General features: G+C 37.6%; 1 protein-coding gene across 8 annotated transcripts in view; it reads left to right on the forward strand.

Annotated features, from left to right (window-relative positions):
• The window catches only part of LAMA2 (laminin subunit alpha 2), a 437012-nt gene that overhangs the window by 269428 nt on the left and 146224 nt on the right, over positions 1 to 21360 (forward strand). For 5 of the 8 annotated variants that reach the window (XM_060692226.2, XM_060692227.2, XM_087882795.1 and 2 more), the window contains 4 exons: positions 4922 to 5102; positions 14387 to 14523; positions 18698 to 18934; positions 19883 to 20026. In XM_060692226.2, coding sequence (XP_060548209.2) covers positions 4922 to 5102; positions 14387 to 14523; positions 18698 to 18934; positions 19883 to 20026 — 699 coding nt within the window. Of the gene's footprint in view, positions 1 to 1194; positions 1459 to 4921; positions 5103 to 14386; positions 14524 to 18697; positions 18935 to 19882; positions 20027 to 21360 lie in introns of all 8 variants that reach the window. The other 3 variants (XM_087882793.1, XM_087882794.1, XM_087882799.1) reach the window with 1 other exon arrangement.

A 21360-nucleotide genomic window follows, 5' to 3' on the forward strand; every position in this document is an offset into this window, starting at 1 on the left:
TCATCCATAAAGCACTATGATGGAGGGAAGTGCTAACTGTGCAATCTTATGTATATTTTCTTTATAGCAAAGGCCTTTCTATGTATTGTAACTAACCATACAAACAATGGTAAGCATCCTGGATTCTCCAGACATGAACCTGTGATATGAGTTAAAAGCAGATATTTGCACTTTCAGCAGAACTATGCCATGGAGATGTCTATTTTGATATACACAATATATAAAATACTATATATCTCTATGTATATATAAAATGTATTTACATGCCTTTCATCGGATGCTCTTAGGAAATATTTGCTGAGAAGATTTTAAAGTTTAAACTCTTTATACTATATAGAACGTATGATTCGATCTAATCTTCTTTTTCCGGATACAAAAATAGAGAATAAATAAGGAAATAAGAATAAGGAATAACTCCAATGCCTTTCTGAATCCTGACAATACAGTGATGAGCAGAAAGTTCATTAAGCATTTAACATTAAATTACTGATATGCTCCTCATCAGTGAAGATGCCTAGAATACATCCATCTTGATCCTAATGATATACAGTACTTATATTTTTTTTCCTCATGAAATATAAATGCTTAAAGCTCTTGATATTCGGCCTTGAAGCATTTAGAATAGAATATTGTAAAATAGCTAGAGCAAATAACCAAGTATTTCTTGGAGCTAATAAACAGGTAAATTAGTTTAGAGAGTAATTATGAAATTAGAGATAATTGTAAAGCATGAGTGTTTTAGGGAATATCAATGTTTGTTTCTACTAGATATTTGTTCACATCTCCTGTATGGCTGTTTAAAATTGAACAGCTGGAAGTGCAAGGAGGAATCATCAGTATTTCAGAACTTTAAAAACAAAATTTTTAAATATGGTTTCCAAAATTCTTACTAATGTTTGCCAAATAGCTCTGCCAAAATGTTGAAATTTCAAGGAAGCCTCTTATTGTAGGTGATGTAAATGAAAACAAATCTTATTGGAAATCATTCATGGCAACATTTGCTTGGTTTTATAAGTAAAAAAATCAATGCTTTTAGCATAGAAAATATGCTGTAATAGTAATATGATTGGGCCTGAGATTTAGCTCTACAAATCTTTGGTATTTCTGGCTTTTATTCTCATGTTATCTACTGTTCTGACATTTCGTATACATTCACTTCTTAACTTGTTTTCCTCCCCTCTTCCTTTTCAAAAGTCCACTTACTTTTGGGCTCCAGAAAAGCAGTTCTGCATTCCGTGTGGCTGCAGTCCAGTAGGATCCATGTCCTTGAACTGTGATGTGTCAGGGAGATGTATTTGTAAATCTGGATTTGCTGGTAAACGGTGTGAACTGAGCAGGCAGGTGTATATCCGGAAAAGGAAGCCATCGAACTCTCAACAAACAAAAGCACCCCATCAAAGATGGGGCTCTCCCACTGCAAGTGGGTGTCCAAGGGGTGCTTTCAAGTCTTCTTCTGTGGTAATAAAACATGATACATTCCGCATGCATTGCATTTTGGCATGTGTTTGTGCTGGGAAGTACTACACTGACAACCTATCCAAAACCCTGAAAAGAAAATGAATGTCTTGTCAACTTTCAAAACAAGGCTGAGAAAATTATAATAATGGAATTATAACCTTCTGGGAACAGAGCCTCCACCCAAATGCTTAAGGAATTCCTTCTACAAATACACCACAACAGTACTTTTTAAATTAATATATAGTATAGCCAATTGTTTGAAGGGATGCGGTGGCTCAGTGGCTAAAACGCTGAGCTTGTCGATCAAAAGATCGGCAGTTCAGCGGTTCGAATCCCTAGTGCACGAAATGGGGTGAGCTCCTGTTACTTGTCCCAGCTTCTGTCAACCTAGCAGTTCGAAACCACGTAAAAAATACAAGTAGAAAAATAGGGACCATCTTTGGTGGGAAGGTAACAGCGTTCCGTGTGCCTTTGGCATTTAGTCATGCCGGCCACATGACCACGGAGACGTCTTCGGACAGCCCTGGCTCTTCGGCTTTGAAACGGAAATGAGCACCACCCCCTAGAGTCAGGAACGACTAGCACATATGTGCGAGGGGAACCTTTACCTTTTACTTTTTTATAGCCAATTTTAGTCATAAAGTTAACACCATTAATACACAAAGAAATAATAAAAGTTTTCTCAAGTGATCCAATGCTTTTTTTTTCTTTAAAAAATATGAATGAGGTATATCCTCCTTTTGAGAAATTTGACAGATTATAATGAAATGGTTGTCATTTTATTACCACACACATTGTTAAGATGCTCCCCAAAGAGTGCTTTAGAACAGTGTTTCTCAGCCTTGGCCATGTGAAAGTGTGTGGACTTCAATTCTCAGAATTTTCCAGACACTTGATAAAAGTTGAGAGACACTTCTGTAGAATCTTGTAAGACATAAGATGTTCTTGTAAGTAAAATGTGATAGAGACAGGTGTTTTCTTTTTCAGCTTGTCAGCTTTCCATTTAATTTTACATCTTCGTGTTAAAATATTGTAGCAGAATTCAAGGGATGTGGAACAGGGAATCTGATGAACCCTAAATGAACTCCCTGATCTGATCTGCCCCTGCAGTACATAGATATAGGCAGATTCTTGTGATTCCCTTAGGCAACCATTGCTTCTGCTGACCTTTTGCTACAAGTAACATGAACAGACATGTTTGTTCACTGCCAGATGCATTTATATGCTTTTCTGCATGATATTTTTAAAGCATTTGCAGTGATGCTCTAAAGCATAGGGAGCTACAAGTCAGAAATAACAATATTTCTGGCATAGCAGAATCTGCGTTAAAAGAAACAATGCATTTCTTCTCAACGAGCCACAATCCCTTCAACTACTTTATACCAAACCAAGAGTTTAAAGGTGCCCAAGGGAATTCCTTGGTCTTCTATTTTGAATGGCAGATCTCTTCCTGCAGTTTCACTTTGCAGTGAAACTCTGTTTGAAACTCTCCTTACTTTAGAAGATGCTGGTTGTATCATGCGTGTGGGATGGAGAGAACCTGCTATTCTAGCTGTAGTTCCAAAACTTCTTGAAATTCGTCATTGGAACTGAGCTTGTTTTGAATGCAGGAAGCCTTTAGATAGGTAGTCCTTGACTTACGATCACAATTGAGCCCAACATTTCTGTTGCTAAGTGAGACATTTGTTAAGTGAATTTTGTCCCATTTTACCACCATCCTTTGCTACAGTTGTCAAGTGAATCACTCCAGTCATTAAGTTAGTAACATGGTAGTTAAGTGAATCTGGCTTCCCCACTGATTTTGCATGTCAGAAGATCACAAAAGGTGATCAAGTGACCCCGGGACTCTACAACCGTCATAAATATGAACCAATTGCCAACCATCCAAATTTTGATCATGTGACTTTGGGGATGCTGCAGCGGTCATAAGTGTGAAAAACAATCATAAGTCACGTTTTTCAGTGCCGTTGTTACTTTGAAAAGTCACTAAATTAACTGTTGTAAGTTGAGGACTACCTGTATTAAAGAGAAGATGAAATTTATTAGATTATTTACTACCTTCATGTGAACACAGTGGATAAAACATAGTTTTATCAACAGATACAGAGGTATTTTTAAAAATTGGATTTTCAACAGTTCTCCATAAATATGACTTAAAATGTGATCTGTTGTCCATATAGGTCCTAAAACTAGATAAAGAGAATCCAATTAAACAAATAAGTCAAAAACATTGTACTTGTTCATTGATTTATTGAGGAAAATGATCCAAAGCACCCTCTCTCTCTCTCTCTCTCTCTCTCTCTCTCTCTCTCTCTCTCTCTCTCTCTCCCTCCCTCCCTCCCTCCCTCCCCTCTCATGTATTTGTGTGTTTATTGTTTATTGTTTATTTACGGCATAAGTGTGTGGACCTCTAGGATTATTGGTTTATTTGAAAAGAAAATTCACACAAGGGGAACCAGAATCTTGTAGCAAAGAATTTTATTCTAAAAGGGAATTTATTTTCCTATTTTCAGCCTTTAAACAGGACTTAACATCCAACTATTTTTTTTAAAAACTGCATGCTGACTATGCCTGGCTTCATTGAGTTATTCTGAATTACTCTTGAGAGTGTTCAGCTTTGATGTTGGTTTGTTTCTCTCTCCCTCTCTCTCTCTCTCTTCTCTTCTTTTCTTTTTTTGCCTTTTTCTGCATCATGAGAAGAGATAAGAGGGTAACATAAGAGGATAAGAGTATTTAATTAAACCTTAATTGCATCACTGAAGCTTTTCCTCTCACTGCTAAATATAGCAATCATCCCAGTATACTGAAAAGAAGAAATGTCTATAAAATGTGCATGTTTATTATTTTAACCTGGCTTCCTATCAAGAAACAGATTCAGGCTTTACCTGGATGATCAGGATGCCAAGCAGACCCATAATTAAGGCAGAATAAGGGTCTGATGTATTCTGTGGACTGGTGCATATGTTTATGCTTTGATTGAATCCTTGTAATAGTAACTCAAGGAGCTATTGCAAACTCCTTAAAGGCAACATTTTATATAAGATACAGGTATCTTTGTAAAATGTTCTTATTGTAACAGAAACTTTAAAAAAAGAATAAGAGATATGCTTTTGCATTGTGGTATTTAACGAAGATATATTATTGAGACTTCATGTACATATTTGAGTTCATAAAATTCAAAATGGATTGATTTGAATTTCATATTTCGACATTTACAAATGTATTTTAGGCTGAAGGTATACAACTTTAAAATATATAAAATATGAATGCGACGTCATTTGGCTATAAGTGGAACTGACAGTGTTTATCTGTTCTAATTTTGGTTGTCTAAGTTAGAAAAAAAAAAGTAAAGTCATTCCTTTCTACCTTTATGTAGCTTTTTGAAATCTGTTTGTTCCTCCCTCTTTTCTATCTCCTTGTTTTTATTTCTGCTAATTGATTTTTCCTGCCTCTACTATGACAGTCTGGTACCTTTGGTGTGAAGTCATCAAGAGGATGTCTCCCTTGCAATTGTAATTCATTTGGATCAAAATCTTTTGACTGTGATGAGACCGGACAATGCCACTGTCAACCAGGTGTTGGAGGAAAGAAATGTGACCACTGTGCTCATGGATTTTATGGTTTTGAGGAAGGAGGATGCACCCGTATGTATATAATCAAGTTTTCATTTAATAGCTAATAGCTTTGTGGGAAGGGAAGGGTTTTTCAAGACAGTCTTCCAATAGGCATCATTTTTACTATGGAATTTAACTCTAGGCAAAATTGGTTTTACATAAGAAAGTTTTTAATTTTATTTTAAAACTTGGAAAAAGTATTTTCAGACATGCAAGACAATCATAACATTTTTAAAAGCAAATAAAACCTATTAAACTATATAACTATCAAGCAGACATCGTATTATTTAGGGCAAAATGTGAGCATGAGAAGTTATAAGCAATGGAAAGAGTTCTATAATGATTCTATGCACAGGTTGCTGAGTTAGGTAGAATAGAAAGGAGAACATAATGTCTAAGCAAGGAATGATTAGTTTGGGCTCCCTTTGAAAGAATTCAGATGCTGCAGTTACATTAAGTATGTTGAATATAATGTTCAATATTCTTAACAGTATGCCATTCATTGAAATTTTTTCCTTTGCTCGGAAATTATTTCCTTGGCAGTTTACATTTTCTAATATCTACTGTAAAATAAAATAAAAGTCCACTTTATATTAGAGTTATTATTTAAAAATAATTGCTATATTTATCCAGCGCTGACCTATATTACTGATGTATGATCGTACTTTAGAACTAAGGATGCTCAAGAAATTAGATCTTAAGACATTGTAATAGGAACTATCTCTAGCTGATGTTCAGTTCAGAATATAATTATTGGCGTGATGAACCCTTCTAAACTGATTTGAAAGAAGTGCTTCAAAACTCATTCAATTGTTCATTTGTTGTTTCTTTTTTTTTGTTCATTAACACAATTTTTTTTTCAAGTTACCTTATTAAAGAGCAAAAAAAATTGAAAATAAAAAAGGTTAACAAAGTGGACAGTGGTGATTTAATGAATAGCAAATAAGGGTTGTGCTCTCATAAGATGAAAAGAACTTTTTCCAAGGATCCAAGTGCATATTAAATTACTAATTTTAATATATGTATATGTTATGCATTTTAAAATTCTGATTATAAATCCTTTTATTAGACAAAGCACTAAAAATACATATATTAAAAAAAACAGCAAGAATGAACTGAGGAAAGAGAAGAAAAGGAGTAACTGTATTTTAAAAATTCCTTCCTCATCTCTATGGGTGGTATGTGGCTTCCTCCATCTCAGGAGGTCTGGGAGCTTGAGAGTATTGGGCAGGATATTAGCTGTTCCCAACACTGCACTCTTCTGGACAGGGAGATTTGATGTGGTTCCTGGGATCTGTTGGAGCCACTCTCCCAGCTTAGAAGCCACAGCCCCAAGTGCTCCTACTAGCGCTGCAACCACTTTGGTCTTTGCTTTCTGCATCCTCTCTAGTTCCTTCTTCAGGCCTTAGAATTACTCCAGTTCCTCATACTTGTTCCTGAAGATGCTGTCACTTGGCACAACCACATTTATCATCACTGCTATTGTTTGGGCCTTGTCTACTGCCTTGATATTTAGTTGATTGGACAGTAGCTGCCTGCCCATCTGGATCTGGAAGTCACACAGGATCTTAGCCTTCTTATTCTCCACAACCTTCAGTGACATCTCCCTTCTCGACTTGGGAGGTTCTAGTCCAGAGTTCTCCAACCTTTCTGCATTGGTTGCCCAAAGCAGGGGGAGGAGGGAAAGTGGAAATGATTTTGTGGAAGGGGTAAGTGCATGTGTGCGTGCGTGCACAAGCACCTGCAACGTTTGCAGTGATGCTTGTGTGAGTGGAGCTGGGTGCATGGGCAGAGGTGCACACACAGGCCAGTTATCCATGGCCTGGTGGCAATTAGCCCACAGCCCGTTACTGGGCCATGGCCCACAGGTTGGGGACCCTTGTTATAGCCGATACATTGTGCAGATATTCCTGTACACAATGCGTGCTAGTTCATTGTGCCACGTATGATGTTCCTTCCTGCATCTTACACCTTGCCACTATGTCTTGGATTGTCTCTGAGGTCTCTCTGCACAGTCCGCACCTCGAGTCCTGTTTAATGTGACAGATCTCTGTTCCTATAGATTGGCTGCTTAATGCTTGTTCTTGTGCTGCTATGATCCAGTGCTATCTGTTAGTCCAGGCATTTCCAGCCACTGGTAGGATTTCCTAATGTCAGCCACCTCAGTTATCTGTCGATGGTACATCCCATGAAAGGTATTATTTTGCCATGGTACATCTTCTTTAGGAAAATTGATCAGCTCTTCAAACTTCTAAATTTACAGAAGAATAATTATGCACCTAAATCATTTTCTTCAATATTTAATGCCTCTCTCAGCTAAAAGAATTCATACAAACTGCATGCATTGGCTAAAATAATGTAAAACTGCATGTGTTCTGGATCAATGATTTTTTGAAAAAATAAATATAATTTATGAGAGAAAATACATGAAGTAATAAAGAAAAAAATATTAATTGAGTATATTGGGAAAAGTATGCATAAAAATTAGAGAATAACAGAGTTGGAAGGGACCTTGGAGGTCTTCTAGTCCAACCCCCTGCTCAGGCAGGAAATCCTATGCCATTTCAGACAAATGGTTGTCCAATCACTTCTTGAAAACTTCCAGTATTGAAGCATTCAAAACTTCTGGAGGCAAGTTGTTCCACTGATTAATTGTTCTAATTATCAGGAAACTTCTCCTTAGTTCTAGGTTGCTTCTCTCCTTATTAGTTTCCATCCATTGTTTCTTGTCTTGCCTTCTGGTGCTTTGGAAAATAAGTTGACCCCCTCTTCTTTGTGGCAGCCTTTCAAATATTGCAATAGTACACAGCTATCATGATGTCACCCTTCTTAGTCACCCTAGTCCTTCTTTTCATTAAAATAAATGCAAGCATTAGGAGAAATTAATTTTTTGCTTTTTAAAAATGTACCCAATTGAGAAACTAAAAAAAAAAACAAAACAAAATAAGCTTCACAAATGAATCTGACATACATCAGAATTAAACTAATCCGTGGATCTGTATTTAGAGCACAATCCTATATGCTCAGCCATATGTTATTTTCAGTGATGTTTATTGACAAATACATATGGATGGAAAGCTATCTTATTAAACAAGGAGCCTGGTTTTCTGCATGCCTACTCAGAATTAAATAAAATTGAATTAAATGGGACCTTCTCTCCCTTGCATATATGACTGCAATCTAAATTAAACCTTGGCTGAACATGTCTGGTACTCTGACCTGATAGACTCTGGTCTGTCTTCAAAACATAAAATAGGACTCCCCCTATTCAAATTGTTGTATGTCCAGTTTTTTGTTGTAACACTGAGTAATGAGAGTCCTCCTCATTACTCTGAAGGTTGACAGTAGCCTCAAGGCTATTGAGGGAGAACTTAGTGTGATCCTTCTGTTAACTAGTGGAAAGCAAATTTTGTTGGTGAGATAAAAGCGTTTTAAGATTTCTGAAGATTATATTCAGAACCATGACTCAATTCTTGTAGAGCCATTATAAAGCAGGGGTGTCAAACTCGCATCGTCATGGCAGCGTCACGTGATGTATTGGGACTTTTCCCCCCTTCACTAAACTGGGCAGGGGCATAGCCAGCACGTGACACATCCGGCCCAGGGGCCACGAGTTTGACATCCCTGTTGTAAAGGAAGAGTGGACCTATAAAGGTGTGTCTATTGTCATGTAAATGTTCAAGCATGACAGCATTTTTTTTTACTTTACTTTATTTTGGATTTATATACCGCCCTACTCCCGAAGGACTCAGAGCGGTGAACAGCCAAAGGATAAAACACACATAATACAAAATTTAAAAAACAATATAAAAACACATTAAATAATTTGGTTCACACAGATTAAAACACCCCTATTGTTTTAAAACAAATTTAAAATTAACAATTAAAAGGAAGTTAGGCCAGGCCAGCCTGTTGAAATAAAAAGGTCTTGAGGGCACGGCGGAAAGTGCATAAATTCGGGATCCTCCGTATCTCCGGGGGGAGCTCATTCCAAATGGCAAGTGCCCCCACAGAGAAGGCTCTCCCCCTGGGGGCCGCCAGTCGACACTGTTTGACTGACGGCACCCTAAGGAGCCCCTCTCTATGGGAGTGTATTGGCCGGTGGCAGAAGGCGGTCTCGTAAGTACCCAGGTCCTAAGCCATTTGGTAAGAATAAAGGTCATTTCTTGGATTCACTGAAAAGAAACACATGAATTGAAAAATAAATGATAAATCTAGTATTAAAGTGCTTAGCATAAAAGGAGATTGAACCACACAAGTGATTTGTCATTTTTGCGGCACTTGCAGGTCTGTAGAGCTGGGGTTTTTTTGTTATGAAAACTTTCTATAACCATTTGTCACTGTTTGAATGATCATGTTTGATTCATCAACTTCTATTATTTTCATATGATATAGTATGGAAATAAATGATGCACTAAAGGTTAATGGATGCATTAAATGGGGCATCAGCATACAAGCAAAAATAATCATAAGTAGAATAGGTACCACTATTCTCTGCAAAATGGACAAAAATGGCACAGTCCTAATAGGTTCTAACAGCAACATCCTGATCTTTTCCATTTTCTTTCCTGGTGAACAATGTATGCTTTTGAGAAACATTCCTTGGACTCTGATAAAGTTCATACAGAAGTCCTTGAATGAGTCTGATAATTGTATATTCCTAGATGTTCTCTATTTGATCAGGAGAAATAGTTCAAACAATTGTGCTTATTTTAAAACCAGTCTTGTTATGCTTCCTTTATATGAACTAGAATAAGAAATTTTTTTAAAAAATTAGTTTTATCTTGCAAGGTAATATTTTCTTTAAAAAGGGGGCTGTGGCTCAGCAGACTAAAAGCACTGTGATTAATACCAGCTGTCTGCAATTACTGTAAGTTCGAATCTCACCAGGCTCAAGGTTGACTCAGCCTTCCATCCTTTCTAAGGTAGGTAAAATGAGGACCCAGTTTGTGGGGGCAATAAGCTGACTTTGCATAAATATATAAAAGTATGAAGGCTATTGCTTAACGCATTGTAAGCCGCCCTGAGTCTCCGGAGAAGGGTGGCGTATAAATCAATTTTTTTAAAAAAAAGTAAATTAAAATTAAAGTAAAATAATGAACAGAGCAAACATTATGAATATGAGCTCCATACTGAAAGCTAAATATAGAAAACATATTGAGCCTAGTATAGAAATGTTCTTGCAAAAGACCCGAAATCTATGTCAAACTGTGTGCACAAGGATTATCTTTGTTTTCTCTGCCAAAGTACAATTTTTACTTTGCAAGGAAAAAAATGTGGACTTTAATGTCAGTCTTCCCCCAGCTTGTTGTAGCACTAACGATATTACTTGAAAATGATAACATTGGTTCTTCAATATATTGTATAGGTGTACAGCACATGCTGGCTCAGGAACTAACTCTGGGAAATTTCATCACTACATTGGTCATGTTTGTGTCTAGTAGAGGAAAATCTGTGGGATCCTTGGTGCTCTATGGTGCTTCTCTCTCTCTCTCTCTCTCTCTCTCTCTCTCTCTCTCTCTCTCTCTCTGAGTATGTGTGAGTGAGTATGTGTATGTAAGACCACACAACTGGTCACCTCATTACAAAAAAGATGTTGAAACTTTGGAAAAAGTGCAAAGAAGAGCAACTAAAGGCTTGGAGACAAAAATGATGTCCTTAATCAAAAAGGATGATTAAGGGCCTAGAGACAAAAACATATGAAGAACAGTTGCAAGAATTAGGTATGGCCAGTCTAGAGAAAAGAAGGGCTAGGGATGACATGATAGCAGTATTCCATTATTTGAGAGGCTGCCGCAAAGAAGAGGGAGTCAACTTATTTTCCAAAGCACCAGATGGCAAGACATGAAACAATGGATGAAAACCACTCAAAAAGAGAAGCAACCTGGAATTAAGGAGAAATTTCCTAACAGTGAGGACAATTAACCAGTGGAACAGTTTGCCATCAGAAGTTATAGGTGCTTAATCACAGGAAGTTTTTTTAAAAAAAGACTGGACAGCCACCTGTCTGAAATGGTTTAGGGGCATGATGGCGAACCTATGGTAGGCGTGCCGAAAGTGGCACACAGAGCCATCTTTCTGGGCACACCAGCCATCGCCTGTTGCTCTTCTAGGTTCCAGCGTGCCAGCCAGCTGATCTTCACGCACATGGGAGTCCCAGAAACCGGAAGAGCAGTTCCCTGGTGCACATGCATGCATTGGGAAGCTGAGCTTCCAATTTCCAGCATGCATATGCGTGCCGGCCAGCTGGTCTTCATGCGCACATGCATGCCAGAAACCGGAAGCCCAGGTGACCAGTACACATGTGCATGCCGGAAACCAGAAGCTTAGCTCCCAGACGTATGCATGCGCAGCAGGAAACTGCTCTTCCGTTTTCCAGTGCTCCCGCACATGCGTGCACACTCCCATTTCGGCACTCGGTGCCAAAAAGGTTCGCCAACACTGGTATAGGGTTTCCTGTTAGAGCAAGGGGTTGGACTAGAAAACCCCCAACTCTATTCTGATTGATTGTTTGATTGAATTGAATTGAATTGATTGATTGATTGTAAGTGGTGTGTGTAAGTGGGCGGCCATATAAATTATCTAAATAAATAAATATATATCTATGTGTTTGTATGTGTATATGTGTGCATGTATATCTTCCTACCATTTTCATGGATGTGCAGGGTCCAATTTTTTCAGATCAACCAAATATTGAGCCATTGGTCAGGAATTGACTGACTAGCTTGTCACCTGAGCCTGACATTGCGCACTGAGAAAGAGTGACTGGCCCAAATTCACCAGCTACCTTTCATGCCTAAGGTAGAACTAGAACTTACCATTTCTTGGTTTCTAGCCTGGTGCCTACACCAATATGGCTCCTCGGTGTATGTTTATGTATATGTGTGATATATTCCTATTCCTGTGTTGTGCAATAGGCAGATAGGAATGGATATAATTTACAAATTAAAATATGTAGCCACTTTGAATGTGTAAATCTTCTGCTATTATTTAATTAGGTTGGAGTTAACAGAATTGGGTTTTTGAAGACTCAACTTTTATTGTTGTACCTGATGTGAAAATCTAAAAGCCCTAAATCTAAATTTCCTACCACTCAATGATTTGTCCCAATGATTTGTGCAAGACAGAGCCATCATGGGTATCTTATTTTCACAGAGAAATTTACAGTTATATTAATGCCAATAGCCTTGAAAAATATGCATTTGAGATTAGAACTAAGTAGGGATTCTTTATTCAGTGAAGACCACTCTGATAATGAGTTTACATGTGGAATTTTATTTTTAAAGTTAATTGCGTTTTCAGTCATGAAATAGTGCCTGGTATCCCAATTTAAATATATAAAACTGTGGAGACTGATGATTCAAACTGTTATATCTTGCAGAAACAAATATGATTTAAGGATTGAGAAAAGAGAGAATTGGATTAACTCTGCAGAATTGGTGGACAATTTTAAAATATTATCTGTCCATTATTTTTCCCCGATTCTTCCTCACAGATTAATACATTGCCCAGTTAAAACTCCATAACAAGACAAAAGTACAATAAATAATGGCTTCCAACCTAAGATAATAATTTTGGTCGGGTTTTTTTTTTTAACATCAAACCAATTCTACAGTTGGTTTGCAGTTATTTAGAATTATTCCTTATTAGCTATTATGGGATTCTTGCTAAGCACAAAGATATAGGTTTGTTGTCTGCTTACTTGGCAAATATTTAAAACAGAATTACTATTCTTTATATTTCATTCATTCTAAGAAAAAAGGTAAATGAACGGCTAGCATGCTAAGAATAGCAGGTTTTATGTTCTCTTATTTCCGAAAAGTTGCTATTTGGAATAAGAAGTAGACATCTATTCAACTGTTGAGTGGGGGGAATAAAATAACCCTGGTTGAAGTTCATTCCCTGGGGAATATATCCCTAAGTGTGTGATTAACAAAGCCCATTAAGGGTATATAGAAATAATTGCTTAAGTTCCCAAAGGTATCTTAAGGAAGTCACATGCTAAGATAGAAAGCCGGCTTCTCTAATGAGGGGGAAAAGAAAAGAAGAAAGGACTCTTTCTGTAGGAAATGGAATGAAGGAAAGAACCTTAGAATCCTGCAGACAGGAAAGTTCTGAACCAATACAAGTAGCCCTTGACTTACAACAGTTTGCTTAGTGACCATTCAAAGTTACAATGGCACTGAACAAACATGAAAAAAGAGAGATGGAGAGAGTGAGGTGGAAAAGGTTGGAGGGGGTTTTATACTCAGGGTAAGCCCCTCCTTTCCACATAGGGGTGGAGACATTCTCTGCTTCCACTGGTGTCTATATGACACATGTGCCAATGGCTTGCAAATACTTGACACAAAGTGACTTATGACCATTTTTCACACTTAAGACCACTGCAGTATCTCCATGATCACATGATCAAAATTCAGATTTATTTGTTTGTTTGTTTGTTTGTTTGTTTGTCTATTTATTTATTTATTTATTTATTTATTTATTTATTTATTTATTTATTTATTTATTTATCAAATTTCTATACCGCCCTACTCCCGAAGGACTCAGGGCGGTGAACAGCCAAGATAAAATACAGATAATACAAATATTAAAAAATCCCTTAAAACTATTAAATATTTTGGCCGAAACACAGATTAAAACACCCAATTTATAAAATCACATGAATTAAAAATTTAAAAGAGGAGAGTTAGGCCAGGCCAGCCTGCTGAAATAAAAAAGTTTTGAGAGCATGACGAAACGTGCACAGACACTTGGCAGCTGACTCTTATTTATGACAGTTGCAGTGTTCCAGAGTTACGAAATCACCTTTTGCAATCTTCTTACAAGCAAAGTCCATGGGAAAGCCAGATTCAGTTAACAACCGTGTTACTAACTTAACAACTGCAGTGACTCACTTAACAAGTAGGGCAAGAAAGGTCGTAAAATGGAACAAAATTCACTTAGCAACAGAAATTTTGGGGTGAATTGTGATCATAAGTCAAGGTCTATCTGTAGCTCCTCTCTTTCATGCCACAAATGTCCTCAATGAGAGCTAGGTTCAAAATTATTAAATGTTAATGCTTCTGGAGCTGTATTTTGAACAATAACTCAAATATAAATCCGCTTCTTTGTTCTTCTTTCTTCCGGAACAATACTCACCATGACCATATGGCATGTCACTGATTTATTATTTTACTGGCCCATGATTGGATAAACATTCACAGATAATATAGTATCAAATGCCGAAAATTATTCTCTGCAGTATATGTAGAGTAATGTATTCCATGTTTTAAAATGCTTGTCTTTGTCTTTCTTAATCTTCTTCCATGAAGCTTGTCAGTGTTCCCATCTTGGCAATAATTGTGACCCACATACTGGCCGTTGCATCTGCCCTCCCAATACTACAGGAAACAGATGTGAAAAATGTGTACCAAATCACTGGGGTCATGATATTATCAGTGGATGCAAGGTGAGTGTTTCTCCTCTTTCTTTCTTTTTTTTAAAAAATTGATTTATATGCCGCCCTTCTCCGGAGACTCAGGGCGGCTTACAATGCGTTAAGCAATAGCCTTCATACTTTTGTATATTTATACAAAGTCAGCTTATTGCCCCCACAAACTGGGTCCTCATTTCACCTACCTTAGAAAGGATGGAAGGCTGAGTCAACCTTGAGCCTTGGAGAGATTCGAACCAGCAGTAAATTGCAGGCAGCTGTGTTAATAACAGGGTGCTTAGACCACTATACTATCAAGGCTTTTACCACTGTCCTAACTTTAGGAAGTTATACTAGATAAAGTTGTCTTGTATGACTATATCCTTAAAGTTGTGATTTAATTAGAACTGGCATAGTATGCACAGAAATGTCATACATACACATATGGCGAATCAGCTCTTATAGCTGAAAGCAAAAGAACATACGGTACCTATATATTTACACTTGGATACAATTTATCCCAACAAAGTGAAATGATGCTACCTGAGATCTACTTTTTTTTCAAACAAAAGGCATCACTTTTTCCATGGATTATATTAATAATATTCAAAACATTTTATTCAAGGGTAACTTTTTTATGTTTATAGACAATATTATTATTAGATTTTTTTAAATTAAAAATAGTAGAGAAACATAAAAGAGAAATCTGATTAAAAACAAAGTTAGGTGACCAGTTAGGCTCCCACATATTATATATTTTTGTATTCATCCTAAAATATTCATATTATATAACTGAAATAGAGAATCGATACTTGTAAATAAATTGGATAATGCTATATGCCATTTTGATTATATCTACACTATTCTGATCTCCTTGGAAGTAAATTGATATAAATGTAAACTGATCAAGTAAATTGATAAAATATGAAGGATCATTTTATTAGGATTATTAAATACTCAGTTTCCAAGTATTGTTTACCTTACCTTATTGCTCATCCATACATGTAATGGCAGTGAATTGCACTGACAGTGTCAAATATAGCAATAGCAATAGCACTTAAACTTATATACCACTTTACAGTGCTTTACAGCTCTCTCTAAGCAGTTTACAGCGTCAGCATATTGCCCCCAACAATCTGGGTTCTCATTTTACCCACCTCGGAAGGATGGAAGGCTGAGTCAACCTTGAGCCTGGTGAGATTTGAACTGCCAAATTGCAGGCAGCTGGCAGGCAGCAGAAGTAGCCTGCAGTAGTGCACTCTAACCACTGTACCACCATAGCTCAAGATTATAAAGAAGCTATTGTTTATATCTGTCTGGCCCCAATCTGGGTTTGGTTCCTTTTTTGCTATAGGGCTTATAAGCAACTTGTGCACTCTTATTTATTTTCACATCCTTGGTATTTCAATTCGAATTAGTTTCTCAAGAATACACTAAAAAATAAAGTTTGCAATCAGCTAAAAATGCTGCGCAAATAATGATTACTAGCAACAAAAAGAGGGTTAAGTTAGTTTACAGTTGCACTAAGTTGTTTAAGAATATATGTGTCCTGAATGCAAGCAATCAAATCTATTTCTATCGTTTTTAATCCAGTTAATTAATGAGATTAAATTTATTTTCTTTGGGGATTGTAAGGCTCCTCTTACGAACCCGCCGTCTTTCTCCAGCATTCCAATTGCCAGGCTTCTGCAAAGCGGCTTAATGAGGGTGAAGACCCCTTTTTCAGTTCCGGGCTCTCTCATATCCCTTCTTGCCTTGTCTATTATTTGAGTGCATTAGTATGGCAGCTGCTATGGCACTCTCTAAATTAATAATGATCTGTCAGCCAAGTCTCCCTTTTTAACGTATTTCAACTCATTTCTCCAAAGCCAGGTGCAAGTACCCCCTTCTCTGTTTGAGCTTTTAGCGGAGCCAATTTCAGAGTCTCTCATAACTTACAGGCAAAGGAATATTGCATGAAGCTGCCTCCTTGCAAAACAAACCTTAAAGCTGATTGTAATTTACTCTGCATATGGTAAACAATTTGCTCATAAGAGGTTATATCAACTATTTCTCAATGTGGAGGCTCTCCTGCTTCTTAGAATGCATAACTAGTGATTCTTAATTGCCCGTCACCCTGGATGCATTCAAGCCCATATTTGGGTTGCCCTATCATAAGGATGTCAAACTCAATTTCATTGTGGACCGCATCAGGGTTATGTTTGACCTTGGGGGGGGGGAGAACAGGGGGGCATGGCCAGCTCAACATCAGTCATGTCAGGGGTACCTGTGGTGGCCTGAGCGCTTTGCCTGTGAAAACAGGCTCTCTGTTTTCGGCTGCGACGGCTTCCTGCAACCCTTTGCCACTGAAAACAGAGCTTGGGAGGGCGACCCGTGGCCCTCCCAAGCTCCATTTTCATTGGCAGAGGTACCGCAGGCTGGTCCTTTGCTGTTTCCAGGAAGGCCCTCTGGACCAGATCTAAGCACCCCATGGGCCGGATCCAGCCCCCGGGCCTTGAGTTTGACACCCCTGCCCTAACATGAAACAATACAGGTACTCCTCGTCTTATGAAAGTTCATTTAGTGAGTGTTCAAAGTTACAACGTCACTGAAAAAAATGACTTATGATCATTTTTCACACTTACAACCATTACAGCATCCCATAGTCATGTGATCAGAATTCAAATGCTTGGCAACTGACTCATATTTATGACGGTTGCAGTGTCCTGGGGTCACGTGAGCCCCTTTTGCAACCTTCTGACAAGCAGAATCAATGGGGAATCCAGATTCCCTTAATAACCCTGTTTACTAAGTTAACAAGTTCAGTGATTCACTTAACAACGGTGGCAGGAAAGGTTGTAAAATGGAGCAAAATATACTTAACAAATATCTCACTTAGCAACAGAAATTTTGGGCTCTATTGTGGTCAAGGACTACCTGTAGAGCTCCTTCAAAATCTATTTCTTACCACTTGGACTTCTAATAGAAAGAGAATATTGATAGCATGAAGGGGATATTGATAACATGATGGGGATATTGATTTGGGGATCCCTCCCCTAAAAAAACCCTACACAGGCTGCACTTCTTCAGTTTCAGTGGGGTTCCCATGCTTGTTCTTCATCTTAGCTTTGCCTAAAAAATTTCCTGCAAACTGAATGCTCTGACTTAATATTCTGTGCTCACGCTGCAATATAGGACTATAATGTATACATAACATTAAGGCAATGTAGGACTTTGAATTTGATCTTTGCAGCTGCTAGAAAATCCCAAGAATGATATGGTTGTTTTAATGAGTTGCAAACTCATTAAAACAATTCATGTTCCCATGCATTTCAAAGCACCTCTTGACGACTGAAGTCAAAGCACACCACACACTTATACAATATAGCTATAGAAACATTAATGGACATATTATCTTCTTCGTGGGTATCTGTTAGTCTGGATATCATTTTATTAATTTTGGGGTATTTTTATCATTTATACATATAATTCTAATTTATAAATCTATCTTCAAGTACAATTGAATAATTTGCCTGTTTAAAATTCAAATTAATCCATGGAAAGATTTTAAGTTAATTTGATACTTGCTCTATAGTCTTGCAGACATACCTCAGTTCTACTCATTTGTGTTCATCACCCATGTGAGAGAAGAATCTTTACTATAGATTGAAAATGATGTTTAGTACACAAACATTGAGACTTACTAGAAAATACCTTACAGTATTAGTTTCTTTTCTAATTAAAAAAAAAGGATTCCTGGTTAAAAGAAAGTCTTTTGGATTTGCATATTCATTATTTTTCTGATATGATAAATAAGATGGCTGAGGAATTCTGGAAGGTAAAGTCCACTCATCTTAAAGTTGTTAAGGTTGTGAAACACTGGGCTAATATTTTATACATTCTGCTGATAGATGGTCCCAATTGTATACAACTCACAGATTTTTTTTCACTTTGGGACTCAGAGGCAGAGTATCACATTCAATCCCCCCAGTATTCATCTGCTTTATTTAAAGGAAACACAATTCAAGAAATAACATTTATGAAAAATGAAATTGGTGCCTACAAATGCTAACATGAATATGTTGATTCTGACATGAATATATTGATAACTAATAGTGATTGTTGCAGTCATTTTTGAGTATACTGTGATTAAAACTGAAATCCTTCAAATGTTTCCTTCTCTAAAACAATCTAATATTTTTTATTATTATTATTATTATTTTTGCTCTAGGCCTGTGATTGCAGTGTAGCTGGATCCCTCAGCTTCCAGTGCAACCCTGATACTGGCTGCTGTTTCTGTCGTCCAGAATTCTCTGGCGATAAATGTACTGAATGCAGACTTGGCTATCGGAATTACCCACAATGCATTGCCTGTGACTGCCTGGTAGCGGGGACCGGGCCCAAAACTTGTGATTCAGAAATGGAAAAGTGTTCTTGTGCTGATCATACAGGACAGTGCACCTGTAAAGTAAGAAGATGGGGCTTTCACTCGCTTATATGTATTTCTGTTTTTAATCTGTCCGATGTAGTGCCTGTTCTTTAGATCAAGCAGCAGCTTAAACTAAGTGAAAGAAATGTGTTTCTGTTAGCCAGACACTCGAAATATAGGATGTAAGTGTCATTTATTTCAATAATTCTTAAATCCAAGGAAGTGGCAGCACTTAGCCAATCCTTGCTGAACTTGGAGGTGGGGGGAAGCAGAGGAGAGCTGGATCTAGTTAATATTTGGAAGGGAGACCATTGGAAATTCCCAAGGGTTTAGACTAGACTGAGAAACCAGTCAACAGAAAATCATTTAACTATCACTGCCAAAGGAAACCATGTGGAAAGCTCTGTGGAGTTACCAGATAATCAAGGTTGGCTCATAGAGGATTTTATCATAACATTATAGTTCAGCCTTCCCCAGTGTGGTGCTGTCCACACTTTCATTCAGGAGCAAAACAGCTGTCATTTTTCATTGTTGGCTGTGTACTGTTGGCTATGCTGTCTTTTGGAAACGATGCAAAGCAACCTTTCAGCAACTTTCAAAAAATATTCTTCCCGTGCACCAAAAAAGCATTCTCCTTCTATGTAGCCTGGTGCTGATGGTTATAATAAGGTACTCTGGAATTTAGCCATTGTGAACTCCGTTTCACATTAAGGCTTAGTCAAAACCCAGGTCTCCTGCTTCTCAGTTTCCCCAGATCAGTTTAAGAAAAAAACAGGAGTCAGGTAAAGAATATTTTTAAAATGATATGATCCTGAATGTGGTAGCCACTGAGCTTTATTCTGTAAAAAGACATCTGATTACCATGTATCATCGTCCTAATAGCTGCATAATTTAAGACTCTTATTTGATAAGCTAGGCTGCAAATTAGAATGTAAAAGAGAATGATGATCGTTTCTAAAGCTTTCTCTTCTTCTTTTTTATTAACAGATGAATGTGGAAGGCATCAACTGTGACAGGTGCAAACCTGGCCGATTTGGACTCTCTGCCAGAAACCCACTTGGCTGCAACAGCTGCTACTGCTTTGGCCTGACATCAGAATGCAGTGAGGCAAAGGGACTGGTCCGTGTGTGGGTGAGTACAAGACTGCTGAGCCATGTAATGCGATCATGTTGTTTCCTGCTGATATCTTTTAGTCAGACACAGAGATGAAGATAGGAAATATAGAAAAGCATTTAAGCAATTTCTCCCCTGTGTATTTTGAGAACTGGATAGAAAGCCATGTTCCATTGAGCAATCGAGGTCAAAATGTTGCAAAGAAACCTCAGATTGAATAATAAATGCCGAGCCCTTGAGTGAAGCTATTCAAATCCAGAAAAGGAAGATATAATGAAAGGGATAGCAAATTGTCCCATGCGAAGTTTAACAATCTTGGCTGCTCAAATGCAAAAATCAGAATTTTTCAGTTTTATCTAGAGGGCTAGACTAGTTTGCAATCCTATTAAGAGGACCTGTGTGATTTAATGCTTGCAATTTTCTTTTAATTTTAAAAACAAATTAACCATTGAAAAGTATTGCTTTAATATTTTTATTGTCTCTAGAAAACACATGTTTTCCACCAGTTTCTAGCAGGGTGGTTACAGATTAGTCATTCTACATGGAATCTTGTGAATCAGGCAGCATACAAATCTTTGCAATAAAAAGAAATGTAATAAAAATACTGATTACTAGGACTGTGCAAAGCTGTTGCATATTAGCTCAAAGAAAGCTAATATTTATTTGAATGCAGCTGCTCCTAAGTATCTCTGCATTTATGCTGCAGCTATTAAAGCAGCTGTCAGGCCCAAAATAAGACCCGTCTTATATTATTTTTTGCTACTAAAAAAGGCACCAGGTCTTATTTGGGGGGCAGGGGAACGTTGTCCACTGACTCACTCACTTGTTTGCATTGCTCCCAGCTTCCTTTTCACTGTCAGAGGCATTCATGAATTTCGTCGGGCTGGCAAGGCCAGCAAGCTTTCCTGAAGGCCTCTGAAGCCGATAACAGAGCTCCAGATCAATCCAACTATCCAAAAATAAGTAGTAGGGCAGCTCCACCATCGCCATCCCCACCCTAACTTAATTTTTACCCATGCATCCTGGAGTGGGCGGGGTCTTAATTCAGGCTTATTTTGAGGTAGGACTTATATTGGGTGCATGTGTAAAAATCAAGCTAGGACTTACTTTCTGAGTAGGTCGTATTTTCGGGGAAACACGGTATGTGGTGATTACTCTAAGCTAAGTTTTTTATTGTTTTCACACCTATAGAAAGACTCTTGCCAAACTGAAGTTCTCTACTATCTGCATTTACCATATACTCTGAGAAATATTAGAAAAGGTCTGTCTTCACCCTCTTTCTCTCACACAAAATATCTGGACTGAGTTGTCTCTTATTCCTCCAGAATGTACCACTGTCTCCCAGAAATCCT

Source organism: Pantherophis guttatus, chromosome 1 (genome assembly GCF_059756535.1).
Source record: "Pantherophis guttatus breed Tessera chromosome 1, ASM5975653v1, whole genome shotgun sequence".
Classification (NCBI taxonomy): domain Eukaryota; kingdom Metazoa; phylum Chordata; class Lepidosauria; order Squamata; family Colubridae; genus Pantherophis; species Pantherophis guttatus.